This window comes from Manis pentadactyla, chromosome 3 (assembly GCF_030020395.1).
Source record: "Manis pentadactyla isolate mManPen7 chromosome 3, mManPen7.hap1, whole genome shotgun sequence".
NCBI classification, from domain to species: Eukaryota; Metazoa; Chordata; class Mammalia; order Pholidota; family Manidae; genus Manis; species Manis pentadactyla.
Genome location: NC_080021.1, coordinates 217,755,367 through 217,776,203, shown reverse-complemented (window position 1 = coordinate 217,776,203; position 20,837 = coordinate 217,755,367). Strand labels below are relative to the sequence as shown.

General features: G+C 51.7%; 1 protein-coding gene across 2 annotated transcripts in view; it reads right to left on the bottom strand.

Moving 5' to 3' along the window:
* The window catches only part of CFAP77 (cilia and flagella associated protein 77), a 121,436-nt gene that overhangs the window by 45,199 nt on the left and 55,400 nt on the right, over window positions 1-20,837 (bottom strand). For both annotated transcript variants that reach the window (XM_036913469.2, XM_036913470.2), the window contains exons 2-3: window positions 5,046-5,145; window positions 4,277-4,505 (exon numbers count right to left, since the gene is read on the bottom strand). In XM_036913469.2, coding sequence (XP_036769364.2) covers window positions 4,277-4,505; window positions 5,046-5,145 — 329 coding nt within the window. The remainder of the gene's footprint in view (window positions 1-4,276; window positions 4,506-5,045; window positions 5,146-20,837) is intronic.

Below are 20,837 nucleotides of genomic sequence, written 5' to 3'. Positions count from 1 at the left end.
TTTAATGTGTTAAGATTAAGTTTAAAGCTTTCAAAAAAATTTGGATAGGATGGCTTTCTTCTAGTGCAGAAGAAACTTGGATGTCATTTACCCGTGTCACCTTCATCCTTGTGTTTGTTACGCAGGCAGATCAGTGCCACAGTCACAGGTATTCAAGCCAGACCAATTCCTATCTCAATGCAGAGCAGCCAGAGGCAAATGACTTCGCCTCTCTGACCCTCTGTCTCTTCTTCTGTAAGATGGGATGTGAGAATTCCAACCTCACGCTCACTTGAACTGTTCAGGGTTATTTAAGGAGAGGACGCATCTGAGGTGCTCAGCAATATGTCTGACATGTAATAGTAATAATACATCATTGCCATTATTAATTCAAAGCACGGTCTACCTACCTTTCATGAGGTCCGTGTCAGACACAGATAGGCAGGGGACTGTCGGCTCACTGACCGAGTGGTGGCTCCTCTGCTTAGCATCCTTGCCTGGTGTGTGGCGTGAGGCCCCCCCGCAGGACTGTGGTAGGGCCCTGGGCACCCCGACTCTGCCAGGAGTGCCGGCTGCTGCTCAGCTCTTTCTGCCCCTCCCCTCCCGCCGTCCCTGACGCATCATAGTTGACAATGCCGGACCAATTAGGAGCATTAACAATTAAGATGTGCCATGGGCATGTGAACACTTGCAAACACTTATTAAAATGCATCAATAATTAAGCACTTCTTTAATAGTTACATTTCTGGCCTCCAGACATAATCTGTTTATGGGCCTTGGGTCACAGCATGCTCTGAGATCTGTATCATGGCCTTACACGCTGGTGAGGAGAACTTAAAATTCCTCCCTGATTTGAATTCTGAGGTTTGGCAGCGAATGGTAGAGTGAGAATGCGTAGGCTCTTTCCAGCTGCCCGATCCTAGAGGCGCCGTCCTTAAGGCTGGCCTGCCAGCCGGGGTACGGATCCAGGCCCTGCCGCCTGCAGCCTTTGGTGGGGCTCCTATCATCCCTTTCCTGGCCTATGAAGTGAGCAGGGGGGTACCTGCCTCACAGAATTGATACTAGGATTAGCAATTTCATGTGCAAAATGCCAGCCACATGGAAACTCAGTTCACAGCAGCTTCTGCCAGGGGTGGCCCCTACCGTTACCAGAGGACAAAGAGAGGCAGCCGTTAGCTGAGGGACCGAGACGACCCGTCTACGCCAGCAGCTGCAAATTCAGTACCTACCTGAACCAGCCCCTGGCGCCGGGCAGGAGTGCAGACCCAAGCTGCCCAGGCTGCTGCCTTTTTAAGAGAAGCAGGAAATCAGGTTTTTATATGAGGTCTCCTGATTTTCTAAATGTGGCAACTCACTCAAACTTTTTTTAAATGACTGCACAGGCTGAACTAAACATCTCTGTGGGCTGGCCTGGCCGCGGTGCCCGCTAACGGCCGTGTGTCGGCATGGGCACCCTTTCCCAGGTAATTGCTTAGCTCTCCACTTACCTTTAGCCACAGAGCCTGGTGGATTGAAATGTACCTTTCCAATGTAGTGACAATCTGCAACAAATTGGTGTGGATTGGAAACCAAATCAGCTAACTGGAAAGGAAGTAATTGCGTCATGCCACCCAGGTGTGGATCCCATCTGGTATCGAGAGGTTGCATGAGTGGACAGGTGGATGGACGTGTACGCTGTCCCCACATCTATTTTGTCCGGCATGAAATATAGGAAGGGCAAGAGGGCTTGATCCTGGAGCTGGGGGGAGAGCTGTGGTCAGAACTTCACCTCCCATGGCAATTACAACCCCATGCTCATGAGCATCCCTAGCTCACAGGGAGTTTTAGTGTATTAAGTCTGAAATGAGACTTTATTTTCTAACATGGCGCTTGTTTGTTTCTTTTTTTATTTATTTATTGGACCAAATCACCCCAACAAGTCCTCGGGTGGTTGTGTGTAATCGGATTTGGGTACTAACATGCTTTTAAAGTAAAGAAATAAATACAATCGAGGCTTGTAAAAGGTGATCATTAGAGAATGGGCTTCGCCCCATAACTTTAAAGTAATAGCCCCATTATGGAAAGGGGCAATGATTTTGTAACCGTTCCTTGCATTTACTTTGGGAGGGTGAGGGGCCTTGCAGGCAGGCTGGGCATCTCAGTAAAAGCTTCTCCAGCAGCCATTTAACCTCCATTTACAGAGAGATAAAGGGAAATTGATGCTGATTTGGGCCTGCTTTGGGGGTTATTTTTGTTCCGTAAAAGCCCTTTTGCTTGTGATTTGCTGAGCCACCCTGTCACATCAGAAAGGGCTGCTGTTGATAAAGATAAAGCTTTATGGCCATGATGTTTGCTGCTAACAGCAACCTAATGCAGCATTTTCATTTTTGTGCAATTAATGTTAACGTCTGCTACGAAAATTGTCATTAAATACCATTTTAAAATCCATTCAATTTGCATATGCAAAGCCCATTTACCATCACAGAAGATATAGATGCCACTTCATCACGTCCCTTCCCTGGAATTGTAGCCACTCGGTTTTATAGCAATTTAAGATTTTATATTGAAAGCTAGATGATAATGGATATCCTTTCTAAGCCCAGCTGACTTAACCTTTTCCATTGTATGTGGAATAACGCATCTGCAGGACCGGAAACTGTGGGTGCTCATGCTGTACCTCAGTCCTACCAGGGGCAGGATGTAGAAGGAAGAGCACTGGACAGGGAGTCCACCAGCCTGGCTTGAGATCTGGCTCTTGTCTGGTCACAGCTTGCTGTGTGACCTTAGGAAAGTCTCTTCACTTCTCTTCACTTCTATTTTCATTTTAAATCAGGGCTTTGAACCAGGCACTAATGTCTTATGCATTCTAATATTTTATATCTTTAACTGTCAGCATGCTGGATTGATGTCTGGCCTGAGGTTTCGGTTCTAGGCAGGTTCACCCCATGTGGTGAGATGAAGAAATGACAACAGAACATTCTTGGGGTTGACACCTGGCTTATTAGTGACTCGGTCAATAATAGCTTATTGCCTATGGGTGTGGAAGCAGTGGCCCAGCAGTAGGCCAATTCCATCAAGTAGCTTAGGGTTCAGTGAGGATCCTGGTCATAGGCACTTCCATTTTCCCCACAGTTGAGAATCCAACTTGGGGAGTCAGTGAATGTCCCCCTGCCTCAGCAGGATAGGTAACCCTGCCTACCTCCTGCACAGTGTTTTAATGACAAAAAAAATGTCTGATGGCATAGCTGAAGAAAAGAACCTATCCAGGAACAGGGTGTCAGGTGGGCAAGAGGCTGGGGACGGACTGTCAGTGGTCTTGCGTGCGGACAGGGCGGGGCACTGCCGCACAGCCGGGCCAGGATACTGGCTCAGTCACAGGCTCAGAGGGGCTTGGGGCGGCTGGAGCCGCCAGGCGCTTGGTGCCCGCCGACAGTGCTTCTGTTTGTTCCTATCGTGTGATGCACAGGTATTAGTGGGGATTTTTGTTTTTGTTTTTAAGTTTGAGCTGTGACCTGGTGTGAGTTTGGAAGCTCTGCCATCGTGGGCACCTGCTGGTTTTGCCTGCTCCTGTGAGCTATTCTCCTTCTGAGTTAGAACCCCTATTCTTTCTCTCATTAGCCCCTGTGGACTGTGGGGCTGCCTGCAACCACCTCGGAGAAGGGGCAAGGACTTGGCCGATCAGCGTGTTTTGCAACACCGCCTCCCAGCGAGCGGGTGGTTCAGGGATGGGCATGGCACCAAAGTTGGTCCAAAGAATCTTAATTTCAAGGCTTTCGTAGTTCCTATCCCTTTCCTACTGGAGGTGCCGAGAGAATAGGACCTAAGAATGGAGCTGCTCGTGGCCTTTCTGCCACCTGGGGAAGAAGCTTGTCGGAGAACAGAGCCCGGAGGCAGAGGACAGCCGAGGTGCGGAGGCCACACCGCATGCTGCGGACACTGCCTGAGCGCCCGCATCCCGCTGTGCCTGAAGCTCCGCCCCTGGGGTTTCCAGTCATGTGCGCCAATAAATTCCCCTTAGAAAGAAATCAAGGTGGTTTGCGTTGCAATTTGATTATTTGATTATGTGCAACCACATTCAACTTTTATAGACTGTCTTACAGACCAGGGTCGGGGCGTGGGTTGTAAGTCTGCCTCCGAACCAGTCACTGTGAACAGGTTTTGTGAAATACGCTGTTGGGTCAGATCTGGGTCATCAGCCCTCCCTGGAGCTAAGAGCCGAGCTCCCATGAGGTTCCCTGATTCCGTCTCCGCTGCGTGCCTCCTGACCCCCCACCCCTGACCGTGGTGACGGGGGAGCCCTGGTCGCCAGCCACCTTACCGGGCGCGGATGCCGAACGTCATGTTCGGAGGGAGAGAGGGCGGCTCCTTCCTGAAGCGCCAGTCATCCTGGTCACGGATGCGGATGTCATTGAGCCGCCGGTAGAGGAAGTTGTCCCGGGCAGTTACCAGGCCGGCTTTCACTGCCCGGCGGTTCATGGCAATGTAATTCTTGGTCAGCTCATGGGGGCAGGTGGGCTGCTGCTTCAACACGTTCCAGTGGCCGATGGCTGAGGGCAGGGAGAGACAGAACCACGGGGCAGTGGTCAGTCCGGGAAACAAGGCCATCTGTGGCATCTGACTGAAAAGAGACTGGAGCACACACGCTTTCCCTTTGACCTGGAGCCTGCTGGGTGACAGCCCTGCTTGGGCGCCTGGAAAGGGAGGCATCAGGATTCCCAGGGACTCCAGAGGGTGCCTGAGCATCCTTCATGCACCTGGGTTTGCATGGCCTCGACCTCCTGTGCACGATCAGAGGGTTGATCCTGAGCCCATTCTGTGCTCGAAGCTCAAACGGTGCAGAGCGCAGACACTCTCTTGCCAGGGAACAAGGGCCCACTCTGGCTGAGGCCCTTGCTATTTTCCTGACACCTTAGATCTGGCCCCTGTTGGGTCCTACCCATCTCCACCAAGCCCAGGCTGTGGTTTCCAACAGAATCATGCTGCAAGGCAGGTCCCTTAGCTGTTTTCCTGCCACATGACCAGCTGCCAAGTGGCCAGCCTAGGTCAAGAGCTTGAGCCCTCCTGAGCTCCAAAGGATGCACACTCACCTTCAGGGACACCTCCATCCAGGCCCCGGATGTAAAGTCCATAATTAAAATCAAGTCCAGGCAGACTGCAACTTCTTTCCCGGGGCTTTCCGAGTTCAGCCTGTTGGGAGAAGGACGGAGCACAAAGGTGAGGGGTGTAATCTCAGACCAAGCGTGTTACAATAAATTCAGCAATAGAGAGTCATGGGGTGCTTGCTTTGCCCCAGGTCCCATGGGTGACCTTCAGGGCTGCAGGGGTAGATGACAGAGCCCTCCACACAATGAACACCAAATGGCAGCTGGAGGTGGAGGCATGCACTGGGGGTTCTCTGCATGTCAGGGTTCATGCAGAGGGGCAAGGAGGAGAGCAGAGTTAGGAGGTCCGTGGGAGACATTTGCACAACGGGCAAGGGGAGTGCGGCGCCTGCCTTGAGCACCTGTATCTGGGATCCAGCCTGGATCTGCCTGGCTGGAGGTAGACGAGACTCACGTGTGCAGATTCACTGAAGGACCCGGCCCCCAGAGACTGCCTCTGAGGCCAACCTCAGGGGAGGGGGCATCTTTCCTACCTAACCCTCATTCCTACCAGGGACAGCTCCGATCCTTGTCCCTGGAGCTCATGAGGCCAACGCTGCCTCCTTGATCCCTCACCTGAGGGGGGAATACGGTGACGAAGCCCACTGTCGCCCTCCCAGGGGCTGGGCAGCTATTCCTACTCTCTGGGTCTCTGGCAAAAAACCCCAAAGGGGTTTGTTGGAAAAAAATTGCTCTATGATCAGCCACATTAATCCCCCCATTTTCAGATGGGGCAGCCGAGACCTACAGAGGTGGAGGCAAGATCCACGGCCCCTGAGGGAGTGGCTGTGGCGGGCACCCAGGCTGGAGCTCTTGATCAGTACCCCACCCGGCCTCTCTTTAGATGGGCAGCATCCTGAGGTCAGAGGTCCCAGACTGTATGGCACTTAGAACATCATCACCTTCTTCACTGGTGGGCACTTGCTGAGTTCTGACTGTGTTCCAGGTTCGTACTTGGTTCCTCATACACATCTCTCATTTAGTCCTCACAACAGCCCTGGGAAGCAGATCCCCTCACTACCCCATTTCTCAGACGGGAAGCTGAGGCACAGAGGAAGAAGGCCCTGCAGTAGGAAATGGCAGAGCTGGGGCTGAACCCAGGCCACCTGTCTCCAGCCCACACCCAGATCCACCAGCTAAGTAAAAACCAACAAGCCCCAGATGTACGTGGCTCATGGCGCTGGCAGGCCTGTTGACATTAGAAGGGGGGTGCAGCTGCTCCCTGTCCCCGGGGCCATGGTTGTGAGCTCCCTGGTGCAGGGTGCTGTGTCTCCTGGGCATCCTTGGTTTTGGCCTCGCTATCCAGAGGGTCAGCCGCTCTGGCCTCACCCCTTCTCCTCCCATCTCACCTATGTCCCCATCTCTCTGGCTCCCAGAGACCTGCGTGCACAGAGCTGCATGATCAGGGCCCCCAGTGGTGGCTCGTCCCTGCCTTTGGAATAAAGCACTCCCCGGGGCTGGCAGTCCAACCCCACCCACCTCTGCAGCTTCTCCTCCCAGGCTCCCCCATGTGACCCCCAGGTCTATGTGACTGGCTCTCTCCCCACCTTTGAAGGATCTGCAGGCGCCCCAGCCTCCTGGAAGCCCCTTTGCTCCTGGCCTGTCTACATTCTTCAAGCTCTCTGGAGCCTTCCGCCTCACAGGGGCTTCTCCCCCACCTGGCTCCGGGAACTCTTAACTATTGGTTCTAGTCATTTGGGGCTTAGAACATGAAGGCACATGCCAGGCTAGCCTGCCTGGATTGTAAATTTCTGCTCAGCCAAAACCATAGCTTCTATTGCCTTCTTTTTCCAAGTGGCACATAGCAGGTGCTCAACAAGTGCCTGAGAGCAAAAACATCTTCCTCTGGGAAGCCCTCCAAGGTTGCCTTCAGCCCAGCCACCACGGAGCCCTGAACTCCACCTTCAGGGCACTTTCAAAATTACACAGTGGTAACTGCCACGGTGTGGATGGCCTTGACAGTGTGAAGCTCTGTGAGAAACCAGTTACAAAGGACCACAAATTCTGTAATTTCATTTCCAAGAAATGTCTCAAATAGGCAAATCCATAGACAGGATGTAATTAGTGGTGGCCAGAGGCTGGGAGGGGAATGAGATGATTGGATGATGGCTAAAGGGTGTGGGGCTTCTTTGGGGTAATGGTGATGTTCTCAAACTAACTGTGATGTTAGTTGCACAGCTCTGTGAATGTGCTGACAGCCATTGGCTTGCACACTTTAAGTGGGTGAATCGGATGGTATGTGAATTATATGCCAGTAAAGCCATTAAAAATTACAAAGTAGTGTAATTAAGTCATTAACTGCATGATAATCTGTTTAATGTCCACTTCCCGTGGTAGACTGTGTGTTCAGTCTTTATGTATTTATTTTGAGGTTAATTTTGTTTCATTTTTTTTTAAGTAGACTTGTTTAAAGAGCAGTTTGAGGTTCACAGCACAGTTGAGCAGCAGGCAGATTGCCCCATTCAGCCTTTATTCCCCCCATTCTCCAGGGCCCAGCACTGGAGAGATGCTCGTAAATAGGAGATGTGTGAATGAATGAATGAATGGATGTGGACAAAATGCCTACTTAGAGATTACACCAGTTCTTTTCAACACAGTACCTGATCATTTTTCTCCCTCTTTTTTCCCATCTCAAATCCCAGGCTGAGCCTGGCCTCCCTCGAGGCGACGCAGTTCTGAGTTCCAGGCGGGCACACAGGGCCTCTACTGGGTGGTTTTTTAAATTCCTTTCACATGACTCACTCTGAGCCGCAGACAAAGCTCTGGCTTCTCAGTTGTTTATGAAGATGATCTGGCCTCTCTGGTGACTGCAGGGGAAGTTAATTAAAATGTGACTTCTCTAGGAGAGGCCTGGCCTCCCTCTGAGCAGGTGCAGGTGGGCAGACTTCCAGCTGGCAAAGGAATGACCTGACAGACTCAGAAGCCGGCTGCCACTTTGGGTGGGGAAATAAGCGGCTGCCTCAACCTCCGCATTTTTTAGTGTGAGTTGCCTGGGAGTCAACAATGGCTGAAACACATTGAAGCCTTAGGCTACAAAAATCATCCCAAGGGAAGGTTCACTCATTCTTTCACTCCACAAATATTTATTTTGTACCTACTTTGCAGCAACTATGCCAGGAGTTCTAAGGTGAACAAAGCAGACACATACCCCTGTCCTTATGAAATTCACTGTCTTGAAAAAAGGCCAGTTGAGTAATGACAGTTACGTGCACCAGGAGGTTTGATGGGCACAGATTGCCTTTAGCTGTAAAAATCTGTGAATCCATAGAGTGAGACAAGATATTTATAATAATATATTTGACAAAGGACTCTTACCCATCATATATAAAGAGCTGCTACAAGTCAATAAGAAAAAAAAGGCAGACACTCCCATAGAAACATGAGCAAGAGACTTGTATAGGCACTTCGTTAAAAGGATGCCAAGTGGCCAAGACTTGTATTTCAAGGGTTCTCAACCTCTGGGAAATGCAAAGTAAAAGCTCAATACTATTGGTGAGGATGTGGAGCACCCAGAACACTTGTGCACTTGTATCTGTAATGTAAACCAGTACTTGTAGTGTAGATGGGTACAGCCACTATGGGAAGCTATTTAGCAATATCTATTAAAGCTAAACACACACCTGCCCACTAACCTGATAATTCCTTCCTGGACACCCAACAGAAATGAGTGCCTGTGTTCACCCAAAGACAGGTCAGATGCTTACAGTAGCTCAATCTGAACAGCCAAGCACCAGAGAGAACCCAAATGGCTGTCACAGACAGGTAACAAAGTTGTAACATATTCCTTCCACAGAAACCTCTGAGCTGAGGTCTTCAATCATGGCTGATTTTGCCCCCCAGTGGACATACAGTCTGGACACATTTTGAGTTGTCACACCTTGGGAGGGAGTAGTGCCTTCCATCTGGTGGGTGGAGGCCAGGGATGCTGCTAGGTCTGTGCCACAATCCCCACCCTAACAACAAAGAGGGCCCCAAAAGCCAATAGCGCTGCAGTCACGAATCCCACTCTAGATCAAGGAAAGAGCAGCTATACACACCCCCGGGGTGTGCGGGGTGCAAGACGCCAGACACACGGGGTGCTCTGCCTCCTGCCAGAGGAGCTCAGACGTGGGCATGACCAGTCTCTGGTTTGAGGTCAGGAGTGTGGGTGCCTGGGGGCAGGAGTAGGGGCTGAGAGCAGCACAGGGAGGCTCGGGGCGTTGGTCCCCGTTTCCTGATGTGGGCGTCCTTCACTGTGCAGTCCCGCCCACCACCCTCCTTCGAACCCCCGCATCTGAGCTGTGAATGTGGCTGCGTGTTGAAAGAGCAGCGGGCTCTCCATGCAAGCACTGCCCAAGCACAGGCAAAGACAAACAGCTGCAGCAAGACAGAGCCAACTCGCTAGCTCCCAAGGATTCTGGGGAACTGGGCCCCACCTGGAATCCCCTGAGTGTTGGTTTCCTCATTTCCTCTGACTTTCCCAGGTGGGAGCATTTCCTGGTAGAATGAGGTAGAACCCCCGCCCCCAATAATTCAGCTGAGAAGCAGATTCAGCCTTCCACCCTTGCCACTGGATTCTGGATTTCCGGTCACACCCCCGTGTCAGATGGTGCCACGGTAGGAAGCCCAGAGGGATGCTGCACCTGCTCTACTGTGGCCTGAGAGCGCCCACCAGGCTCAGTGCAGTGTCTGCCCAGCTGGGGCTGGCGGTGCCCCCTGGCCTTTTCCTCTATTCCACCCATCCCCAGGCTTGACATTTCTCCCTTCGAAACTCAGTCCTTCCAGCTCAGGGCTTGCGTTCACATTCCAGTGAGAGAAGCTCTAGAGGAGCAGCTTATCATACATGGCCGGCTCAGCTAACCGAAGACACGAGCCCACGGGTCCACCCTGGTGCCACCCCATCAACCGCAGCAACTGACCGAGGGCCTGGCTCCGAGAGGGAACTTGGCCCCTTTACTCTAATGCTTAAAGCAGTCCTGCAGAGGGCTTCCTGCCATCTGGTTTTGGGGTGGGGAGATGGGGGCCCAGATAGCTTAGGGCCTTGTTTGCTCAAAGCTGCACAGCTAATGAGTAGCCGAGGCAGGATTTGAACCTGCACCTGACTCCACACAGTCTTTGTTGCCTCTTAACTACTCACTTGGCCTTCTGCACAAACTTCCAGGACGTCGTTGTCCTTCTGCGTGCACCGATCTTACTAAGCTTGTAAGTAGCCTCATGCCTGACAGCCCCAGACTGAGTCTCCTGTGTGATGCCTAGGCTGGAGGTTCTGGGAAGTGCTGTCACTTAGGAAAGACTGCGGGCTGGCAGTGACCTGGATACAGGACAGCAAAGTCATGACTGGCTCAGAGGAATGGTGGGAAGACCTTGGGTTGGCGTGTTGGGGAGAGCCGACCTGAAGAAAATTCCAGAGGGACTGCTGGGGCTCCCTGGAAGTAGGAAGGAGTCGGAGGTGGAAGGGCCCAGCCCTGACCCTGGGCCTCCTTGCCCAGCTTGCCTAGAGGGGACTTCTAGAAGCCTGAGAGAAAAACTACCTCACAGAGGGATCTGTGGGTCTGGGAACCTCACAGAAGATGTGTGAAGCCAGCTAAGGACTGACAAGGGCACCCAGAGGGGTTCCTGTAAGCCAGTCCCACAGACATCTGAGATCGGCTGCTGTTGAAACACAAGGGAATGTGAAACCAGACAGTACTGGTCGCCCGCTTTGCCATAGCAACCCCACTCTAATATCCATGAAACTCATGAGATGTGGCCACAAAGCACAGCTTGATTGGCCACCCGGTCCCCAGGCCGCCTGTCCCCCTCAGCCAAGAACAGGATGAGGGACACCCTAGAGCAAAAGGGGTCTCCCAGCCAGATCTCAGGCTGGAATGGGCAAAGGTCCTGGGGCAGATGGCAAGGATAGGCTGTTGGGCCACATGAGGGCTGGAGACACCCTCCCCCGACAAGGATCCCTTGGAAGCTCCACACATTTTTACTGGAGAAGTCAAGACAGAAGCAAGGACGGGACTGAATACTTGCTGAGCGCCTCCCCACTGCGGGGCTTATGTCATGTGACCTCATTTTGCAAACCCCTTTCCTGAGAACTTATTCAGTCCTGAAAGCTTTTTGTGCTCCTCTCTGAACTCTGCCAACCCCACTGTGAGGTAGCTTTCCCATTTTACAGATGGGAAAACTGAACTGTAAAGGGGTTCACGCTTGCCCAAAGCCGCCCAGGTGGTAAGTTGAGGAGCTGGTGTACACATGGCTCTTTCGGCCGCCATAACTCTCTGTTGAGCCCACAGTGGGCCTCACAGCAGCTCTGCAAGGCAGCCGCATCATTGCCAGTGGGCAGAAGGGGAAATCAAGGCTCAGGCAGAGATGAACCTGTCAGCCCATAAATTCAGGCCCTTCGTGCATGTCTCATTTCTTAAACCTGAATTCTAAGACATCACATGCAAAATTCTCAAGGTCTTTTAAGAGGCACGCCTTAGCTTTGCACAGCAGGGAATTATGAAGTATTGGAAGCTATTCAAATATGGCCCACCAGCCGGAATCCCTTGTCACTGAGGTGTTAGAATCAAGAGGCAAACGTGGGAGAAAAGTCCCAGGTCTCAGTCAGGCCGCCCCGCCCTCCTCAGCAGCTTTCAAACTGTGCCTTTTTCTGAGTTTCCTCTGTCACGAAGTGACTTGGCTGGAACACAGCTCAGGGTGACAGCTGTCCCCATCAGCAGACAGCTTCATTAAACCTCATTAAGATGTCATCCCTCGCTGCCTTATTTTCCATCTCTCAGCTCTAATTAAAACCCTCTCCCTCCCCATCCCGGGAGGTCCTGGGGTTCTCTGGCTCCTTCCGCACAGTGGCTCCCTCCCCGTGGGGGGCAGGCCCCAGAAACCCACACTGGGCACCAGCCTGGACAGGCAGCCCCCATCTGGAAGGACTAGGAGCAGCCAGTCACCGGCGTGAGGACCGTGGGGCTTTCCAGAGGCAAGTCCAGGTGGCATTTCCACAGGCTGCTGCTTGCTCTGAAGGCTCCTGGGTCCCAGGAAGGGGGGCCCCTAGCCCTGGAGCTTCACCAAAGCCCGTTTCCATGGGGCAGCTTCAAAACCAGTGACCAGGTCTTGCAACGCAAATCTAATAATTTTCCACTCAGAACACTTTTTAAAATTCTTAACTAGCTCCTGTTTCCCACCAAAGAGGGAGAATGGGTAAAATCAATTGGCCTTGCTTCTTGGATGGCCTGAATTGGATGTCACTCTGGACAAACGGCTGGTGGTCATTTCCAAGATGGGTTTTCTGTCTGGGGGCTCAATGCTTGGGTTCTAGACCTATCTGAGATGTTCACTGCATCAGGAGCAGCCCCATAAAGGAATCCCTCCTGCTTCCTGGAAGCCACACGCAGTGTAGCTCATTAACCCTGTAGCCCAGCGTCTAAACTAAAAGAATGTTTGTTCGACAGTTGAAAAGCCTCCACTCACTTTCCTGCATCCTATTAAAGCGTAGTTACGTGAAATCCCACAGTTATTGCTTGGTAGTTATTAAATAAATATCTGTATATAGCTTTACCCACACATGCATATGCACACACATACCATTGCGCTCACAGAGGGGTAGTTCATTATTGTAAAACAACTTAAGATCCTCGAATGAAAAGCACAATATAAATGCAAATTGTGATCATGATTAGCATAGAAGATATTTATTTATTTCCATAATGAGAACCTCAGATAAACAATCATGTGAAATAAGGTGCATTATGCATCAAAGGACCCTGGCATCGTCTTAGAAGCCAGATTCTTTGAACCGTGTGCATTGTGTGAGTGGCAGGTGAACATCGCATAACGATACTAAAAAGCCACACGTGAGAAGACCACATCCATATATGATCAAAGGAATAGAAAAGAAGGTCGAGTGGAAAAAAAAAAACACACACACACAGCAGGATTCAAAATTTTACATATACTGTTGTGACGACCATGTGAAAACAAATCATTGAAAAAAAAAAAAACTGGAAGGAAACCCGGTAATGTAACTGATGGGGTGAGGGTATGGAGTTAGAGTGAGGGGCTTTTTGGGTGGTATTGAGGTTTTACTTTTGTAATTGAAGAAGTCAGGGGCAGAAATAAAGCATTAAGTTTCTATTTCTCCATATACCTGCCAAGGGTCAAAGTTGAGGTTTGTGTCCTGTGCCTTGAGGTTGTAACGGGGGTAAGCTGGCTGCCGCTGGGTTGGGGGAGGCCCGTGGGGGTGGTCTCCAGCCAAATGGCAGGGTACAGAAGCCAGCGTGTTAATGTCACACGGAACTGAGTCCCAGCTCTGCCATTCCCGTGTGACCTTGGGCAAGTCATTCCATTTGTCTGGGCCCTGTTTCCTGGCCTGGAAAACCTCCCCAGACTGCAGAGAGCTTTCTGTGGTGTCTGGCCCAGGAAGCATGCTCAGGACACGGTAGCTTCTGCTACTGCTGGGTTATTGCTGGTATCTCCAGAGTAGCTCTCTGGCTCAGGTGCAGGGGAGCCCCGTTTCCATGGGGACACCCCTCCAGGCCCCTTGCACCTGCCCGGTCACCCCACTCAGCCCTTGCCTGGTCCTCACGGTCCTAGGGTTTGCCGCCTGCTGGTCCCCCATCCTCCCTGGGGCAGCCCGGGCTCCCTTCTGCTGCACTGCAGACCTAGGAACCGCCAGCGCTGTTACTGCAGCTGATGTATGACCCTTGCCGCATGAGGCGGTCATGGTGACAGGGCCCCTGTGTTCCCTCCCTTCCCCCTCGACAGCTTGAAAGCAGGTCCTTCATTTGCATTTACATGATCTCGCTGTGCAGCTTATGAGATCGAGAGATTTATTTGCTACTTAGCTTGATGTTTGATTACACTCGGAGAAGGCGGCGAGCAGCGAAGTGCACGGATGCATCGCTCTGAGCTGGCAGCCTCTGGGGGCCGGTAACTCAACAGCAGGTTTAGGCGGATGGGGGGAACAGGCACAGTGTTTTGAAAAAGGCAAATGTGAGTGGTTGGAAGGAACAAACACCGTGATTTGGAATTTTTTTTTTAAACCAAAAGCAACCCAAATTGGCTAGGTGTCATGTGAGTTATGAACAGACCCACGCCACTCTTATGAGGCAGCTTCTTGCCCTGGGGAGCAAATTCCCAGAAACTTCTCCTCCTGGGCAGAGTCAGAAGCTCCTGAAACAGATGGTGCCTCTGATCAGGGAAGGAGGTGAGGGTCGGCTCCTGCTTATAAGCAAGGCTCTTGAATCTGAACGACGGGAGCACTGGGCCAATGACACCTGTGTGGTCTTGACCGTAACTCAAGCTATCTGGACCCCAAGTTCCTTATCTGTAATGTGGGACAAACAACACCCTCTCTTAGGTCTGTGGCTGAGATGAGTAAATAAGCTGATTTCAACACCATGGTGGATGCAGAGTGGGTGCCCAAGAAATGGAGCTGTCATGGGGGCGAAGGAACAAGGGATAAAGCTTAAAGCCTGGGGGAGAGAAATCACCTGGTATAGTGCTTTATAGTCATGTGTCCCTTATGTTTCATGCATTATGCACTGCGTGGGCTTTAATTCCAGCCCCCCTACAGGCCAGCTCCGGACACTCACAGCTGGGATGGGCTTAAGGGAGGCAAACCTATTTTTGTAACAGTCCCCAACTGGGCAGAATTGGCAGCAGAGCTCTGCTGCTGCCAGCCTACACCCCATCACATTCCAGATCCAAAGAAATCATTTGGCACATTATCGGCACATTGCAGTTTGGCGCTTAAGACCATGATCTTGAGAGTGGATTTCTGGGTTGGAATTCTGGCTTCTCAACTCTGGGTAACCTTGAGCAGGTTGCTTATCCACCCAGCCTCAGCGTCCCTACCTATAAAAGAGGTATAATGAGAGTGCCCAGCTCATAGCACTGTTGGGGCGTTTCCTAATGCAGGGAAAGGTCTTAGCAGAGGGCCTGGAAGGTTCTTAATAACAAGTGCGCATCCTGGCTAGTGGTCTTCATTAGCCTCTCCACTATTTTGAATTATCAGCAACTCTGTCTCCATTGGTGTCATCAGAGAACCAGATGTAAAAGTAATATGTCCATTTGATAGCTCCTCAGAAAGGGGATGGGAACCACTCAAATGTCCATCGACTGATGAGTGGATAAACAAAATGTAGTCGATCCTCACAGCAGACTACTAGTGAGCCGTAAGAAGGGGTGAAGGCCTGACACCCGCTACAATGTGCACGCACCTGGAAGGCATTTATGCTGAGTGAGAGAAGCCAGACACAAAGGCTACATGTTGTGTGATTCCACTAAGTGAAATGTCCAGTATAGGCAAATGCACAGATGCAGAAAGCAGATCAGTGGTCCCCAAGGAATGGGGGGAGGGCAGGGTAGGAGAGACAGGTCCCTGGGCATGGCACTTCCTTTTGGGGTGATGAACACGCCTAGGAACTGGACAGCCTTGCAACATTGTGAACATGCCAAATGCCATGAATCGTATGCTTAAATGTGGTTCACGGTTAACTTTATGGGAATTTTGCCTCAATAAAAAGAAAAACTAAAATATGCACAGAAAGGATATGCCATGCCTTTCACCCAAACAGCTTAGTGAACTTCTCTCTTTCTGGGACGGAGCAGGAAAGAAATGCATGTGGAGGGATGACTCTCTCACTGAGGGACAACGTGGTTGGACAAGAGTGTTCAGCTTCGAGGAAGTGAGCCTTGGGCAGGGAGGAGGCGGTGTCTAGGCCGGGACTGGAGTATTTACGGCTAAGTCCATCCAGTCTCATTGCTCTGATGGTCTGCATGCTGGAAACTGGCGCGGACATGCCTGTAAGAAGCTTCTTAGATCTTCATGAATATTGGTTCCAAAGCAAGCCTAAGGACCAGTGAAACTCAATGGATCCCATTTCAATGTCACATCCCTCCTCTGCTGCGTGGCCTCACCTTTGAAAGGCTGTGTGGGGAAGGATGCCTGGACTGCCGGTCCACCCCGCCTGCTCCCCAGCCCCTGCCTCATCTGTACTGGGGCACCGAGGAGGAGATCAAGGGCTCTGCGCTGAGGGCCACAGGGCCTTGTGGCTCAGGTGGCCAACAAGAAGAGGACCCTGGGAGCAGGAAGCACTCATCCTGACCTGACCAGGGGCCGCTGTGGTGCCCATTTTATTTATGGGGGTCTCCACATCAGTCTTCTTCAGAACAGCAGTTTCCACGACTTGAAGAAAAGAATGAATCACCTGGCTAGGCCATCTCTGAGGTCCTTGCCTCGTCCGCCTGGTGTAGGCAGATGGGTCTGAGTCTGGGCTCTGACCCCTCTTCACTGCGAGACTTTGAGCAAGTTACTCGACCTCTTTGGGGCTGAGTTTCTCATGATCTGAAATGGGAGAACTGACCCCGCATCCCTGTCTTGGGGTATGAGCGTGAGATTTAGACGAGGCGGCTGAGGTAAGGCCCGGGGGAGCCTGGCCCGCCGCAGTAGGTGCGCGCCGGCTGGGAAGGGCTCGGCCCTGCCCCCCCCTTCTCCACGTGCCACTAGGTTAGTAAGGGGACAAAGCTTACTTTGATGTGGCATCTGACAAGGAAAGGACCAAGTTTTCAGACTGCTGAGAAGTAATGAATGGAGTAAGAGGTCCCCCTACAGACACGGGGTGTGGGCATAAGAAATGTGGTGCATTCCTTTGGCCACTTGGACAGCTCAGCTGCCATGGGTGGAGGCAAGCAGGCCACAGAGGGAGAGGACTTAAGGAAGACGCTCTCCCCCAAAACAAAGAGAGAGACAGAGAGACAGAGAGACAGAGAGAGAGGAAAGAAAGGAAGAAAAAGGAAAAGCCGAGAATGATCTATGTACTTTTCAAAACTTAAAACAGAAATCAAAGGAAGACTGAACTGTTTTAAGTTTTGACAGCTGCCGGGATCAGTGGGTTTGGTTACTCTATTTATGTTTTCATTTTCTTTATAGATTCATTGAAAATCGCATCATGTAATAGGGAAGGAAAATGTTCAATGTTTTCTCCCTCCCCCGATAAACCCTTGTTCCTCCCCGAGAACAGATGAAAACGCCAGCCCCAGTGACTTTTGTTTTGATGTATATTTCATAATATCTCATTGATTGTAAGTTTTATTTCCATGTCAATAAAAAACTGGCATTGTAATAAATGAAAAGGAGTTTGACACAAAATGGCAGCTGACCTGTTAGCAGAGCAGACAGCACAAGCAGACGAAGGGGCTCTGAGATGGGGCCTGTTACTAAGGGTGGCAATTGATTTCTGACAGGGTCCCACTGCCCCCCTCCACTGTGCAGCCTGTGGGGTTGTTTTCTGACTGGCTCCGGACTGCCGTTTATAGGGAAGGTGATGCAGAGGCAGCAGCCACTTGTGGGGATATGGAGACGGGTGGAGACGGGTACTGATCTAGTTGCAGAGGAGTGTAAGAAGTGAGTTCAAGGATCTGGGCTGATCGAGGAAAGACATGACCACATGACCACGAGATGCATCACCACACAGGCTACACGGGCAGCGCTTGGACAGGGTGGATGGACAGCAGGGAAGTCCCGCTCAGTATGAGACTGTTTTATGGGCAAAGGGGCCACCATCCAGAAAGGGAGGGCAGAGGAATTCCGGGCAGGAGGAGTGTAGGCGTCCAGGCGATGTTGCTCAGGGCAGGTCCCCTGGGTCTGAGAACACGGATGCGCAGCAGTGGCTCTGGGTCTAGTGACCCCAAGGCTCTATCTTATCAACATGTTGTTTGGAGGGGCATGCAAAGCAGGCAGTCTCTACACGGCTAAAAATCTGTTTGGGCTATTTTTTAAACAATTAGATATGTAAAAACTTGAGTTTGGTGCCGGTGGGTTTTTGAGCTAATGGGTGTCAGCCTGCTTGCAGAAACAAACAGCCTAGGGACCCAAACACAGGGCGCCTTTGGCTCCTGGATGTAACAGGGCCCAGGCCATGCAGGAGGGCTCTGCTTCCACTCTAGCCTCACCCCCTCTGGCTCACTTTCTACTCCCAGCCACTGGCCTTGGTTCAGCTCCGTGAACCTGACAGCCCCTCCCACGGAAAGTCCATGTTCATCCATATCCCCCCCGCCCCCATCCAGTGACAGGATCTTACACATGTTCCCTCCTGAACCCGGCTCATAACTGACCGATCATTTGGGCAGTGGTTTCTGCCACATACCACTCAGCTCATGTCAGTCGCCTAAGCACAGGGGCAGATCTGCCCTGCCCAGTGCCTGATACACAGTAGGTCTTCAGCACACTCTTCTGTAATCCTTGTGTGACTGAGGGCCTGGGAGCTGTACAGACCGCTGGTGCTCTGGAAGCTAGTGGAAGCAGAGCTCCTCCCAGGCCTGGCCCGCCTGGGGCAGGTCTTCTGGAACAGCCTACGGCATCTGTTCTCAGGTTCTCCAGGGAATTGAGTTCTGAGGGCAAAAAGTGGAAGAGGCCAGCCCAGCGCCGCTGAGGACCCTCAAGGAAGGCTACAGCGTGCGGGCTCAGGGAGAGCAGCAGACCCAGGCAGGTTCCCGCCCTGTGACTAGGACTAGCGGGCAGGAACCAGCAGGTGTGGGAGGCTGGGGGCCAAGGGCAGCCCAGGAGGGCAGCTCTGGGGAGGCTCCCTGTCCTTCGCTGGCCTCAGTGTCCCCCTCCGTAAAATGAAGGAACAGGGCTAGTTGATTTCCGGGGCCCCCCCTGGCTCCGCCATTCTCTTTCTGGATCGTGTCTAGATGCGCACGGCCCAGGCCCTCTGCTGAGGAGGGCAGAGCGGCACGGCGGGACAGCTTTAGGGCCCGCCTCGTCCGGGCTCCCTGGCCGGCTCTCCCATGGGCTGGCTCCTCTCTCAACACCGGCCAGTTCGGGGTGAGGAGAGAACCTCCTCCCATCTCTCATTCGAGGGACTTGAGGCTCCCTGGTCCACCTCCACCAGCAGCACCTGCGCCTGGTCGTGGCTCATGCCCACCTGCCCACAGGCTCTCAGCTGACCAGAGCAAAGCCAACCGCGCCGCCCTGGGATGGAGCGCCTCCCACGGCCTCTCCAGCACAATGCCAGCCCCTTTGGGGACCGTCCCTGGGTTTGTGGAGAGCGCTTTAGGGGCAGAGCCGCACCCAGGGCCCTGAGTAGAAGGGGTGGGAAGGACGGGAGAATGAAGACCCTGGATGGGCCCGCGTGCGCCCAGCCTGCTAAGGCCCCTGCCTGCAGCCGCTCCGCCGTGTCTCTATTGCTGAGCACTGGGAATGCCACGGCTCCGTGCTTGGGAGGAGGGAATGAACTGTGGGGGAAAACGTCTGAGCTGCCCTGAAGAAGTTCAGCACAAAAGACAGCTGATCGGTATTAACTGAGGACAAGGGGCTGTCCTCTAAGTGATTTAATGGGTGGCTCCTTAGACGGAATAGGGCTGCGTAACTCAGGTGAGGATTTCAAATACATGGCGTAATTGCTACATGTGAAATCTGTTTGTACTTAGCTTTTAGTCTTGGAAATTACCAGGCTCTGTGCTGCTCCTACAATTAATCATTAAAGAATTAAGGGTGAGAATACTCATTATTGTCAAAGACTCCAGTGATGGTCTTGATCCAACTTATAAAATAGACAGATTTGGTGCAACTGAATAATTTTCCTCCTCTCTGCACAAAATCAGGAATGCTAGTCATACTCAATGGCTGGACTGAATACTTACAGACTGGTATAGACCAGCCTATAATTACCAAAATAGAAAAAGAGCAAGCATTTTGTAATGAATGACAAGCTGCTGAGCGGAAATCTAATTTGGTCTAATTAAGCAGCCTTTTGTGAGGATTTGTCTTTAGATGAAAAGAGTGAGCCAAGGAGATCTAAATGCAAATGAACTCCGTCACTTTGGTTTGAAAGGGTGAGGCTGAAATGAGCATCTCTGCGCCCACTCCTCTCTCCTTCATTAGATGATCAGCCCCCTGTTGTCACCTCGAGCCTGTGCAGGCCCCACCTGCCTTGCAGGAGCCTTGCATTTTTTTGTCCCTCGCCTCTCATATCTTTTCAAATAGGACACCTCAAGTCGACACAGCCTTTGCTTATCAGGAGCACATTTTATTTTGCCCAAAGTAATAAAAGCCATTGGGGTTTTGCTTATTAGAGGGAAGGACTGCTCTTCTCTGAGGGTGCACCTTCTGAAGTCTGGAGGTTTGAACGTACACCCAGTGCCACCAGCACTGCCAGAACAACTGGGGGAATGCCAGCCCTGTGTCCCGACCTGAGAGGTAGACCAGATATCCGCCCAAGTTCCCCTGCCATGCTGTCTGTTTGAAGGTTGAGGAGGAAGTGCCCACCTCCTCACCTAGATCACAGCCTCAATCATCTGAGCAGGAGCATTCTTTTTGGCAGATATTAAGAACATGCACCTTAACCCCTACTGAAATGCTGCAGTGAGCCCCTCAGCTTCATGCTGCTATTCAGGGATAAGTAGAGGCCAAATGCTTGTTGCCATTTGGGGGTCCCCAAGATCATCTTTAGTTTCCATAATTCATTAGAAGGACCTTAAGAACTCAGAAAAGCCTTTCTGCTCATTGTTATGGATTATTATATTGAAAAGGATACAGACTAAAATTGGCAAAGGGAAGAGGCGGTTGGCACAGGGTCCAGGTTCTGACAGGTGCAGAACTTCCAGCTGTCCTGTCCCGGTGGCACTGGGTGGATGGTGCTTACTTGTCCCAGCAATGGTGTGATGATACACATAGAACACTGCCAATGGGGACCTTTGTCCAAGCCTTGGTGTCCAGGGTTTTACTGGGAGTTGGTCACATAGACCTGGCTGGCCAGTCATGTGATTGAC